Genomic DNA, 14,146 nt, shown 5'->3' with positions numbered 1-14,146 from the left:
TGTTTAGTAGAAAAAAATTCATCTCTCTACAATTGAAAACTTGAGCTTGTTTTCAAACTTTTATGTTTAAATCTTATTATACAGCCAAAATTTATTCTATTTCCTGGCTGGAGTTGAGGCTATCCTAGTAACATGTACTTATTTCCCCAATAACATTTATTTAACAGTGAACTTCTTCACAATTTTGTATTTGCTCCCTTTATTTGTAAGATCACTTTGTTCCATGGATCTAATTCTGCATTTTATTTTTATTTGTTCAATACCAGATTGTTTTGACAGGAACTGCTTTGTGATGTATTCTGAAGTCTGGGAGAGCAAGCCTTCCTTCTTCATCTTACTCAATTCCAAATAAATTCTTAATATTCTTGCCTGCTAATTTTTCTTTTGTCTTTTTTTCACCCAAAGAGGCTTGTATAAGAAACTGTGAACTGTTACATAGTTTTGAAAAAGTAATACATATTAAGTTTTGGTTTCAATAGTATCTCCTTCTGTTCTTTTTTTCTTTGTATGGAAAAAATATTGATGCTTTTTTCATGTTTATTACTAATGACTAATCCACTTCCCTCCTCCATTAACTCCTTGAAGGAGCCCCCTCTGGTAACAAATATGTATAGGCCAGCAAAAACAAATCAACACAATGACCATGTCTGAGAATATGTCTTGTTGTGAATCTATTGTTCATCACCTCTCTGTCAAGAGGTTGGGAGTATGCTTCATCCTCAGTCTTTTGAAGTCATGAATGTTTGTTGTTTTAGTGAGAGTTGTGAGCTGTTTCAAGGTTGTCTTCCCCCCCCATTATTACTATGGTCATTATGTAAATGGTTCTCCTCATTTCACTCTGCATCAGTTCATACAACTCTTCTATAGTACTGTCAATTGGATATGTCCATCATTTCTTATGGTGCAATAAGATTCCATTGCATTTATATATACCACAATTTGTTCAGTCATTTTAAAAATGATTGGTACCTATTTTTTCCAGTTGTTTACTACAAATTGTTTTCTATTTAACTTTAGTTATGATTTTAACCAGTTAGTTATACATGGAAATCTATTGACATTTTAATTGGTATTACATCTATGACATAATTTAGGGTTTATGATAATTTCAACTGTAGTAACCAAGGTCAGAAACATTATTTTCACTTTTATTTAGTTTCCCTTTTATTTTTATTAATTCAGTTTTACAGTTATTTTTATGGAGGCCAAATATGACTTAATTATACATCTGCCTAATAGAATCCTTCTCTTTCTTCAATATCCATCTCAGGAGTCATGTCCTTGATGTCTGTGGTTGAAAGTGATTTCTTTCTCTTCAAACTGTCCTTGACAACTTGCATTGATCTCTACTGTATCCTTAAAATATCCTGCCCTGTACCACATATATTTGTGTAAGCATCTATCCCTCCATTAGATTGTGAGCTCTTTGAAAGTGTAGACTGGGTTATTTTCATCCTTTTATCCCTAATGCCTATCACAGAACTTTGCACATAGAAGGTACTTAGTAAACTCATTCATAGAGATTAAATGGAATAGTCATTTTATTGTTATAAAGAGGATTATTTTTCAAATAACTTTTGAGCCTTTATGAATAATATGTAGGAGGTAGCATGATGCAGTGGAAAAATTATTTTCTCTGGACTCAAGAAACCTTAGTTCAAATTTCAGCTCTGCTTCTTACTCTCTGTGCAGTATTACTGAATACACTTTCTGCACTTATTGATAGGATCATATTCTTAATCTTAAATCATCTTTATATTCACAATAGAAATAAAACTTGGTCATAATGAATGATTTTTAAAAATGTGGTACTTTATTTTGCTTAGTATTTCTATATATAGTCATTAATTAGATTATCCTATAATTTTCTTTTTTAGTGGCTATCCCTATCAGATTTTAGATTCAAGGTAATATTTGCTTCATAAAAATAATTCAATATCTCTACTATTTAGAAATAGTCTGTGTAGCAAAACAAAATTATTCTTTGAAATTTTAGAGAGGTTCCTATGTGAACCTATCTGGGCCGTGTGTGTGTGTGTGTGTGTGTGTGTGTGTGTGTGTACTGGGGGCAATCAGATGGTTAACAAATTTTAATTGGGATTATGACTATATCTATCTATCTTATATGTACATAGTTATTTGCATGTGGTCTCCACTCAGAAATATAAACACCTTGAAGGCAAGGACCAAATTTTTCCTTTCTTTGTATCCTTAGTGCTTACAACATGTCGATTTTAAGTAATTTATATTTTTGTAAAGAGTCTTTTAATTTACTCAAATCCTTAAATTTATTAGCCTATACCAATCAATCAATAAGCATTTATTACAGCCTTCTTTATGCTTAAATGTATGCTCAATTTCTTGAGTTTTGTTTGCATTAAAAATACAATTTCTCCTACTTCTTCCATTTAGTTCTCTCTCCATATTGATAATTTCCTCTTTATTAAAATCTTTGTTGGTGATTTCTTTCTTTTTAATAATTTCAGTAGATGTCTCTTCCTGAAAGAGGGACAGAAATATATTGTTTTGAAATTTTTATACCTGTACAGCTGTTTATGAATTGACCTGTCATGTTCCCCTGGCACTCTCTAGATATGAGAAAAAAATCTACTCTCTCTTCTACGTGATAGATCCTCAAATGCTTGAAGTCAGCTACCATCACCCTAAGCTTTCCCCCACTTAGTGTTGGGGTTAGAGGTAGAGTTAGTATTCCCCTTATGAAATACAGATTGAAATTACTTGAAGATCCATCTTGGTATCACTATGGCTCAACCTAAGTGGGGTTCTGTAATTTAATGGGCACATTGGAGATATATGGCTTTTTCAAGCCCCCTAATAACCCCTAATCCATCAATGCATCTGAGATAATAAGTACATGCAACCAGGAAGAGGACAGGCAGAGACAGCATCACACTGGGCTTCTTGATAACACTGGCTAGTACAACCTCACTGGTCCACTTGCACTGACCTAGGAGACCTTAGCGGGATCTTTCCCTTCTTGGGTGAGAGGGCTTGCAGTTGGGAAGAAGGGGGTCTTTTCGAAAGCCTTTAAAAGGGAGGGGAAAATGTCAGAGGCTCTGAGTGGGAGGAAGAGAAAGACAAGGAGAAGTAGGAGGAGGGAGGACATTAATTAACTGCCTGCTTCCCTGCCAAAGTGAATGATGGTCCAAAAATGACTCTGGGCAGCTCTCTGTGTAGAGACAGGGAAAACATCTAGGCAAGTGATGGATGGAAAGATGTGAGTGCTAAGTTTGGAAATGGATCTTCGGAGAGGAGGGACATTAAAGATCAAGGAAGCAAGCCATGCTTTTCAGGGCAAAGGAAGTCTAGATTAAATGGTAGAACCGCAGGTAACCAAACAATAAAAACAGAAATTAATAAGAAAAGAAGAAAAGTGGAAGGAAAACAATGTGTATGGGAGGGAGCAGAGTAGAGGATATATCTATTCCACTTCTGGGAAGAGTTCCAGGCCAATATTCACGAATACTGTGTTTATGAGCAAGGGAAAGTATGAGGTATCTGGAAATGGGGTCTGTTTGTCGGTGGACTCACGTACAGACCCAGATCTACCTAGAGGGATTTGTGTAGTAATGAACACAGGAGGAGACAGAGAGAAACATCAATATTAAATGTTTACCTGCAGGTAGAGGAGAAATCTTGGGTGCAGTGGGCCATGGGGAGCTCTGCATTCCTACCTGACTGTACGAGCTGGAGGCAAGCTAAACCTGGGGCCTGAATCTTGTCCTTGGTGGGAGTTAGGGAAAACCTCAACTTCCTTTTTCAATTGCTTTCATCTCTAACTGGAGGGCACATGAGTGTGTATACAACTGTAAATAAGAATGGGTCAGATTCTCCTTAGACATTCAGCAGGTGTTAAAAACAAGGATTTTGAAATGTTCCTAATTTGTCATCCATTGTAAAAAATACAGGAGGCAAAGAGAAAGAGCTTAAAGATTGGTGGTGAAAAATTTGGTAAGCTTTCTGAAAACCTTTTAAAGATAATACAAAGAATGTCACATGAGTGGTTATTTTTTGAGAATGTAACTTTTCTTTTCATTTATTATTCTAAACTTGACAAATATCAACAAACGAGCATTTCCCTATAGAGAAGAGAATAGAAAAAGAGGAGTGTCTATGAAACTGTGTGTCCTCACTATGTAGAGCTTGGGGGTTTGGAGGGAACATTTCAAATTTAACCTGGTAATTCCATCACTTTGGTGCTTGTTTGTGTCCCCTTCTGAATAAAAATGAATCACTGTAATAATCCACAGGAGTTCTTTTAATGAAAAGAGTTTATAAGATCCTAGAGCGGGAGTGGATCTCAGGGACCATGAAGTCTGACTTCCTTATTTTACAGATGAGAAAACTGAGGTGCAAAAAAGTTAAGTGATTTACCCAGGGTCACAGAGGTAGTAAGCAGCATTTTAACTCAGATTTCCTGACTCCATCTCTAACCTTAAATTCCTAAGAGGGACAGCTGGGTGGTATAGTGGTTAGAGTGTTGGGCCTAGAGTCAGGAAGACTCATCTTCCTGAGTTCAGATCCAGCCTCAGACACTTACTAGATGTGTGATCCTGGAAAAGTCACTTTACCCTGTTTGCCTCAGTTTTCTCATCTATAAGTGTGGACCCTCCAGTGCCTAGCACAGAGTTAGGCACAAAGTAGGTGAGGGCTTAATAAATTGATTGGGATCAAAAGTAAGGGGTATGACCTTTCATAAATGGGGATAATAATACTTGGCATACTTCCATCCCTGGGTTATTTTGAATCAAAATCTTTGTGAACTTTATTATAGAAATGTGAACTTTGATTATCCTAAGATCTTAGCTCCCAAAAAATTTGAATCAGAAGTATTTTGTATAATTTTGAAATTCTTTGTGAATAGTTGGACCAAAATTTTAAGTATTTGTCTTAGGTGGGAAAAATTTCTTAACATATCTAATTTACTATAAATGAATTCAAATTATTCTATGCTATCCATAAAAACTTTGGTTTTTAAGGGAATTTTTTAACTGAAAGAAAAACCTAAATAGATATTAAATTCAAAAATAATCAAATTCCTCTATGCCTACGCACACAGTTGGAGGCAACATGGTGTAGATTGAGGGCTAACCTCAGAGTCGGAAAGATCTGGGTCCAAGTCCCATCTCTGTCTGACCTACTGGCTCTGTGACCCTGAGGGAGATACTTTATCTCTCATTTTTGCCCCTTCCTCCCACCCCTGCAACTCTCTAATGAGTTGGCTGTCCATCTTCATTAGGAGAGGGAATTTACTATGTTAGTGAAATAATATATGCATGTATATACACATGCATTCATGCGTATATACACGGTTGCCTGTGCTTAATAAACACGTTATTGTTTGTACGTTCAGATATGTGCATGCCTAATGAAAATGTCAGGAAATTAATGTGAAATTATCTTGATACCTTAAATGTTGAGAGAGTAATTGACAGATGATGAGCAAGCACTTTATATAAAGTTGGAAATGACTCCATCATCATCGTCAGTTTTACTAAACATTCTGGGTAGAAGGAAAAGTTATTTCCTGATTCTTCCTACAAGAAGCAGCTCATTTTTTGAAATACTTGGAAATGCAAGCCTTTGTAATACTTCAGGATATCAGAGAAATCTCACCCAAAGCAGATTTAAGTCAAACTCCATAGGATTTCAGCAAATCGCTGGATTTTTCTGAACTTGCAAGTTGTTTATTTTAGCTAATGTTAATTTCCCACTCTTTTTGATAGATACCTGAAATTAATACTTACATGTCTAAGACAGAAAACCCAGGCGATTACCTTAACCTTTCAGTGCCCAGACAAATCTCCACCCCTTTCAGCTTGAGGTAGATGATCCCATAAATGCTTGTCATCATAAGGGTTCTTGTGGATTATTACTGTGATTCATCTTTGAAATCACATTTTTTATTCAGAAGGGACACAGACAAGTAGGGGAGCTTTGGAACTACTATGTTAGATTTGAAATAGACCAGAAAACCCTCCTCTCTAGAGATTCCCAGTTTCACATGTAGACCTCTTTTCTTGTTCTCCTTTCTAAGAAACAATTTCAAAATTGAAATGTGAATTGGTTTGAATAATTCTGAAATTCTGTGTGTCTTAGAAGAACAACAGCAAAAAGAGGACTACATGTGAAATTGGGAATCTCTGCTCTATAGAGGAGGGTTTTCTGGGCTATTTCAAATATTCCAGTATTTTTCAAAAGTCAAGGAAGCAGACGTTTGATGTTTTCTTGAAGACCTCCTAGGAGAGGGAGCCTAATTCCCCAGGCCACCCAAGCCATTTTAGGACTGATTTAATTGCTAGAACGGTTTTCCTTTTCTGATGTAAATTTGCATATTTTCCATTTTGACCTATTATTTATCTCTAGTTCTGTCCTGTGAGGCCCAGCAGACTAAGTCAAATTCCTCTTCCAAACACTTGAAAACAGCTATGATTTCTCCCTGAGTCTTCTCTTCTTAAGACTATGCATCCTTAGTTTCTTCAGGTGCTACCATATGACATGGTCTCAAGGTCCTTCCCTACTGTGGGTATCCTCCTCTGGGTGCTTCTAACTTGGCAACATCCTCTATAGTAGGTGGTGCCCAGATCTGGACCCAGTAATCCAGGTGTGGTCTAAATAGAGCAGTGGAGAGCAGGACTGTTGTGACCCGTTTCTTAGTACAACCTTAAATCAGATCAGCTGCTTCTTCTGAGTTCTCAGTCCATTAAAATCTTCAGGTCTGTTTCCAGACTCCTGGTGAGCACCAGCCTAAGTTGGAGAACATCATGGTGTGGTGGATGTTGAACTGGACGGAGACCCAGAAAAGCCCCAAGGTCAAGCTGACTCTGGGACTCTGGGCATGTCACTGAAGCTCTTGATGCCCCCAGGCAGCTCTCCAAGACGATAAACCTCAGAGAGGGGTACTGAGCTGCATTGCTGAAGGGAGTTTTCTCATCTGGGAGTTCCTTAGACCAATCAGACCACAGATCTGGTCCTTATCCCTATCCCTACCTTTGCATCTCTTTCTCACATTATTCTCCTTCGTGTATAATTTGTGACACTTCAGCCCAAGTGGGCTGTTCCCTATTGCAAGAACGCCTCCTCCACCTTCCTACCATGTACCTTTGCTTATGTAATAATGACAACGTCTAGCATTTGTCTAGCATGCCAAGGTTTGCAAAGTGCTTTATAGATGTCACCTCATTCGATCTGCACAACAATCCTGCTTGGTGGGTGTTTTTAGTATCCCTATTTTACAGAAGAGGAAACTGAGGTTCAAAGAGGTTAACCATTGCCTGGGGTCACAGTGTGCAAGTATCCAAGGCAGGATTTGAACTCAGTTCTTCCTAACTCCAAGTCTATTGCTATGCCACATAACTACTATTACTACATGCCTTTTGCCACCCCTATAAATTTCAATTTGTTTTTTTTCAGTATTATCCAACTCTTTGTGACCGCATTTGGGTTTTTCTCTGCAAAGATACTGGAGTGGTTTGCTGTTTCCTTTCCAGCTCATTTGACAGGTGAGGAGACTGAGGCAAAGAAGGTTAAGTGACTTTGCCCAGGTTCACACAGCTAGTAAGCGTCTGAGGCTGGATTTGAACTCAGGAAGATGAGTTTTCCTGACTCCAGGCCCATAGCTCTATCCACTGTGCCACTTAGCTGCCTCTGGGCAAGTCACTTAAGCCTGTTTCCCTCAGTTTCTTCATCTGTAAATTTGTATTTACTTTATACATATTTGACATTTACTCATCCTATATATATAATCTCATTAAGAGGAAGGATTGTTTCATGCTTTGTTTTTAAATCCACACTGCCTGGCACATAGTAGGTGCTTAACAAATGCTTGTTGCTTGCTTGCTTAGCTATCTAGATCAGGACTGAGGAACCTGCACCTTAAGGCCACACGGCAGGTTCCCCAGCCCTGATCTAGAGGTGGTGTGGAATAGTGGTTAGAGAGTTAGACTCAAAGTCAAGAAAACCCAGGATGAAGTCTCCTCACTCATGTTTACTGGTTGTATGGCCCTGGGCAACTCACTTAACCTCCAAGTTCTCCAGACAGCCCTGTTAAGTCTAGAAATTGCCACCATGTGCCAATTAGCAACAGTAGAGGAAATTTCCTCACCAAGAGTTCTCTATACAAATGAAAGCACAAGTCCAGCTCATAAATGTACATGGCATTTTACTCTTGTAGAATGTAAGCCCGTTGTGGGCAGGGGCTGTTTCATTCTGGTGCATGTGTGTCTTTCTATCCCCAGTGCTTATAGCAGGCACTTAATAAACCTTTCTCAAATTGATTGACATCATAGCTTTTGCATCTGATGAGCCTGAAAATAAATGAATGAGAAAGGCCTGTTTAATCAGGTGTGGAATTAAGAGTTGCCTATAATCAAAGAAGCAATAAATATATCCCCTATTTTCATGCAAACAACTCATAACAAAAGTGAGGGCTGCACACCAGAAAATTCATGCTGGAGCAGAAGAATGGTTTCTAAATAGGCTGCAGTTCCTGAGCTCTCAATTTCAGCACCAGAATAGTATTTAACCACACTGTACTCCACAGAGACCATTAAAACCTCTTTGCTCCTGCTATCAGAAAGGGATTTCAGAAGCATTCAACTCTAAGAAATTAATTGAAATCTGAATCACAGATTTGGTGTCTTTTAAATACCATGTACATGGTGAATTCTTTAGAATGATTATGATGATCCCCCCAAATCTGATTGCAGTCAGATAATTTAGTTATGAATATTGAACAGAGATGCTTAGTTTTCTTGGACCAGCAAGTAGATATCCCTGAAATTGTCAGTAAGCCTTCAGGACTGAAAAACCTAAAGTATTAAGGTCATGCTTTCCAATTGTGGACAGTTCCTCATTTTCATGTGAGTATTATCATTTAGTTTTGCCATCTATATCTATATCTATCTGTCTCTCTATATATTGCTATACCTCTGTGTTTTTTGGTTGGGATCTATGATTTCATTGGGGACTCTTGGTGAAAAAGCTCCCTTAAGCAATGCAGATCAGAAGTTGCCCTTCCAATGATAATGAGAATAGTTAACATTTAGACGGTGATTTAAAGTCAGCTATAGACATTTCCTCATTTGTTCATAGGCTCATAGATTAGGAGCTCCTGACTCTCTGGACATCTTGCCCTGGAAGACACATCCTCTCTTTCAGTCCTGCCCTGACTGGTGAGTTTCTGAGAACTTTCAATTTTCAGTAAGTGCCAAGGGCAGCCCTGCTTCTGACGCTCCAGACGTCTTCTAAATGCTTCTATGCAGGTTCCTTCCCTTCCCCTCCCCCCTTTTAACCTCTGTTTTATGACTTGTTTTTCCCCATTAGAATATAAGCTCCTTGAAGGCAAGGTTTGTCTTATTGCTTATATTTGTATCCTTAGTGCTTAAGCACAGTGCCTGGCACATAGAACATTTATAGTAAGTGCTCACTGTCTATTTAGAGCTGGAATGGATCCATCAAGTCCAACTTTTTCAGTTTAAAGATGAGAAAACTTTGGCCCAGAGTCACCCAGCAAGTAAGTGGCTGAGGCAGGATTCAAATCCAGGTCATAAAAAGATTCTAAGTCTAGCATTCCATCCGTGACAATGGTCAAAAACGCTCTTGAATGTTGAATGCTGTTGAACCAGATTAAAATGTAATTTTTGTTTAGTCATTTTCAGTCAGTATTTGACTCTTTGTGACTCCATTTGGGGTTTTCTTGGCAAAGATACTGGAGAGGTTTGCCATTTTCTTCTCCAGCTCATTTTCCAGATGAGGAAACTGAGGCAAACAGGGTTAAGTGACTTAGCCAGGGTCACACAGCTACTAAGCTTCTGAGGCTGGATTTGAACTTAGGTAGATTAGACTTCCTGACTCCAGGCCTAGCACTCTAACCACTGTGCCAGCGATTGCCCTGATGATATTATTAAGTGACTCACCCAAGGTCACACAGAGAGGAAAATATTTAACAGAATAAATAAAAATACAGTAAAACATGGATAATATTACATTTTAAAACTAAGTCAAAATGCAGACTGTAGGGATCTTTCTGTAAGTATTAATGAACCATTTTTTAATATCTGTTTGCCACCATTGATTTATCTCTCCTTTGAGTGTTGCTTGGGAGCATTGAGAAGTTCTGACTTACCCAGGGTTATGCGGATAGTTTGTGTCAAAGGTGGGACTTGAACCCAGCTATTCCTGACTCCCAGGCTGGCTGTCTGTCTGCTTTGCCTAGCCATGTACTTAGAATCACAGAATTCAATTCAGTTGAACCTAAGAAGCATTTCTTAAGCCTCTGCCACATGGTTATAGAGACAAATAGGAACCTGTCCCTACCTTTAAGGAACTTATATTTGACTTTGGGGAAAATAAGACATAAAAAGGATAAGTAAATAAAAAATTAGGGCTGGAAGAGACCTTAGGCATCATCAACTCTAAGTTCCAAATTTTAGAGAGAAAAGGAAAGTGAAGCCCAGTGACTTGCTCCAAGTCACTCAGCTAGAGAGTGGCTGAGCTAAGATTAGATCATAGCTAGCGAGATGCTTTGGGGTCCAGGGCTCTTTCCATCAAAATCACAGAACCTGGTAAAAGAGATATTTATGGGCATTTTGGCCTATAATTCTCCCGGTGGAAAAGCTCTTCTGTTAAGAAAGCCGGAATACAACTGGGCCCACGACAGGGCACCTCTCTGATTTAGGTTCCCTAGATCTTTCTTCCATAGAATGAAATGCAATAGTAAATCAGTCACATCACATGTTAGTGGAAGGACCTGGGTTCACATACTCAATCTGCCACTTATTACCTCTCTGTGACTTTGGGCAAATCCCTTCCCCCTTTTGGGCCTCACTTTCCTTATGTATAAAATAAGGGGATTGGTTTAGATGGCCTTTGTGGTCCCTTCCAGATCTAAATCAGATTCGTGAAGCTTGTTTATATACACATAATTCATTCAAAATTGATTCCAACCATTAGGAGCTTGTGAAAAAAAATCAAGGCTTCTCCAAATGAGTGTGTTTATGGTCTCATAGTCCAGAGCTGGAGGGGACCTCAGAAGCCCCTCATTTTGCAGATGAGAAGACTGAGTCTCATGGAGGTTAAATGACTTACCCAAGGTCACAGAGGGAGCACGCATTAGAGGTGAGATTTGAACCCTCCTCCTCTGGCTTCAGAACAAGTGCATATTCACCTGTACCCTTGTAACATAATCTATGATCATAGACCTAGAGTTGGAAGGAACCACAGGGGCCATCTAGGCCAACTGACTCATTTTACAGATAAGCAAACTGAGGCTTGGCGGGGTTGGGGGAAGGGGAGGCGGGGAGGGAAAGATTTGCCTAAGGTCACAAAGACAGTAAGTGGCAGATTTGGGATTTGAACCCAGGTCCTTTGACTCCGAACCCAGGGCTACTCCCATTGCACTATGAATGGGTAGACTTTCTCCTTCAGAAGTTTTGAGTCTAGGAAGAAATGCAAAGGAGCTCTTGGACCAACGTGAGAAAGGGCCTCAGGAGGCGTGGGTGGGCCCACATGCCCGGTGCAACTTTAGCACCTTGATAAACAAAGGCAACTCCAGTTTGGGAAGTTTTAACTTTCTCCGTGAGCGTTTACTATTTCGGCTTTGACACAGAAATGAGGGAATGACTTACCCTCATTTTGGCACATGCATCTTGTGTCGATTCTGTCCCTCGAAGTTCTTTAATCAGCATAGAACCTAAATACTGAAAGAAAGCAAAAAATTCCATTGTCTAGAATTGTCTAATAGCATTAAAGGCAACCAATCCATCAACCAACTGAAAGAGCACTAAATAAATGCCTACTATGTGCAGGGGAGGATTGTCTAATAGTATTAAAGGCGACCAGTCAATCAACCAACTGAAAAAAGCATTAAGTGAGCACCTACTATGTGCAGGAGAGATTAAGATGAAATTGACACAGTTTCTGCCCTCAAGGAGCTTACAGTTGACTGGAATTTATTCACAGATAAGGAAAGAAATACAAGACAGCTATAAATCAAAGGAATGGGTCTAGAACTGGGAGGAATATTGAATCCACACTCCTTACTCTAGTTGGCCAATGAAGAAATGGAGGCCCAGGGAGGTTGCAGCTTGTTTAGGTAGTGTCAGAATCAACACAAAGGGCTGGGTGTGGCACTCAGGAAAGTCCTCTTGAAAGAGGTGACCAGAGTGGAGCCTTTCGGGGTTCCAAAAGAAAACAGACATTTTCTCAGCGGTTCTTTGGCCTGATACTTGTTCTCCAAAAAACCCAAACCAAAACTACAGTATTCACTTGGTATCATCTAAGAAAAATCACATTGAACTGCAAAATGGGGCATCTAAAAATGTGTGCCCCCTCCCTCTTTTTCTGACGCAGCAATGTCTGCAAAAATAAATAATCCCAGTGTTCTCCCTGTAATTGCAGGGCTGTATGTACCCGGCAGCTGGGAAACCAGTAATGCACAGCTCATTCGGGTGATTCAGTTGCCTAGGTAATTATACTAGGCAGAGACCATTCTTTGGGGAGAGAGGGGCTCTTTTCATTCACAGCTGCATGCACTGTGGCTCACCCACCTGAATGGGGGTGAAAAGGGAAACTGGGTTCCCTGGGGCTTCAGGGTAGAGAAAACTAAACTGAGGCAGTTAAGTCTAATTCCTCTTTTGGAAACTTTATCACTGTACACAACGAATGGGGCAGGAAGGGGAAAGACCAGGAATGATCAATTACTTTTAAAGGATTGTGCCCGGAAAGAATCCTGACTGGAATCAGTGGGCCTGGGTTCAAAGCCTCCTTCCAGTTCTTATTACCTGTGTGTCAGTTTGTCCAAATCACTTCACATTTCTAGGCCTCAGTTTCTTTATTTGTAAAATGAGGGTGCTGGACTAGTAGCCTCCGAGGTCCTTTCCTTCTCTAGAGCTTTGTTCCTTATGGAATGAAGCCATGGGGCTCCTGGGTCACAGATTTAGAGCTGGAAGGGGACTCAGAGCTCATCTGGTCTAACTTGTACATTTTCTGTAAGTGGAAACTGAGGCACAGGTTGGTGAAGTGACATACCTGAGGTCATCCATCAGAGACTGGATTTGAACTCAGGTCCAATTTCAGCACTCTATCTACTGGCCTGCATTCCATACAAAAACAATGTCTTGAATAGAGTACAGCAAATTCATCTTAACTGCAAACCCATTTGGCCAAACCAACACGTAGGAACATAGATATGGAGCTGGAAGGTATCTCAGAAGCCATCTAGGCCAATCTCCTTATTTTATAGATGAATAAACAAGCTCCAGGTCACATAAGTAGTGAACATCTGAAGAGGGATTTGAACCCAGATTTGGCCAATAAGGCCACTCATGGTGGCATTGGACCGTGCCAGTGAATGCATCTCTATGAAATGTGCCATTGGAATTATCCTGGAGTTTCAAGATAGCTTTGTGCTGGGATCATGCCTCATAAGGGAGGAAAGGTCTTAGAGATGCCCAAATCACCGTCAGGATTATGTGAATCCAAATGGAATTAAGGGAGAGCTGGCTAAGGCGAACCTTTATCCTTTAGGTTAAGTGGAAAGTTTTCCCTAATTGAGCCAGGGAGGCAAACTAGAGACAGCTCAGCTACAACTTGTATTGTAGTCATGGAAACCACCAGATGCCTCAGTGCCTGCCATCACTTTTCAACATTTACCTGTATATGTGACTCATAATCTCCTGCTGAATATAACCAATTCCCCTACCCCCACAAAATAATAATTAATAATAACAGTAATCAGAATGTTGTAATGAGGAAGGCATATGCTGAGACTGATAGCCCCCAAATTTCAATGTAACTGATGGATTTGGGTGGATATGACCTAGTCAGGTTCTGATGAGTGCCAATAGTGAATCCCCCCTAAAGTGGTTGCATAATCAGAACTCCATATCTCCATTAGGCTGGAACCAATGACTGTACCTTACATAATAACAACTTTGAATAAGTCAAATTTGAAGAAATGCAGTCACTCCATGGGATTCATTAGTTTCACTAATTGGGACCTAACTGCATCTCCTTCTTTTCTCCATCTTGCCTAATCCTCAGAAGGTGGCACTTTATTTTAAGAACTCAGAGTGAGGAGGCAAAGGAATACCATGGACTTTGGTGATTAAATACTTTAACTATT

General features: G+C 39.5%; 1 protein-coding gene across 8 annotated transcripts in view; it reads right to left on the bottom strand.

Annotated features, from left to right (window-relative positions):
• Positions 1–14,146, bottom strand: part of LOC118850410 (ankyrin repeat and sterile alpha motif domain-containing protein 1B-like) — a 121,803-nt gene that overhangs the window by 70,753 nt on the left and 36,904 nt on the right. For all 8 annotated transcript variants that reach the window (XM_036759780.1, XM_036759781.1, XM_036759782.1 and 5 more), the window contains one exon: positions 11,649–11,720. In XM_036759780.1, coding sequence (XP_036615675.1) covers positions 11,649–11,720 — 72 coding nt within the window. The remainder of the gene's footprint in view (positions 1–11,648; positions 11,721–14,146) is intronic.

The sequence above is a fragment of the Trichosurus vulpecula genome, chromosome 5 (genome assembly GCF_011100635.1).
Source record: "Trichosurus vulpecula isolate mTriVul1 chromosome 5, mTriVul1.pri, whole genome shotgun sequence".
Taxonomy (NCBI): Eukaryota; Metazoa; Chordata; class Mammalia; order Diprotodontia; family Phalangeridae; genus Trichosurus; species Trichosurus vulpecula.
Note: the sequence above shows the minus strand (reverse complement) of the source record. Positions and strands in the feature narration are given on the sequence as shown.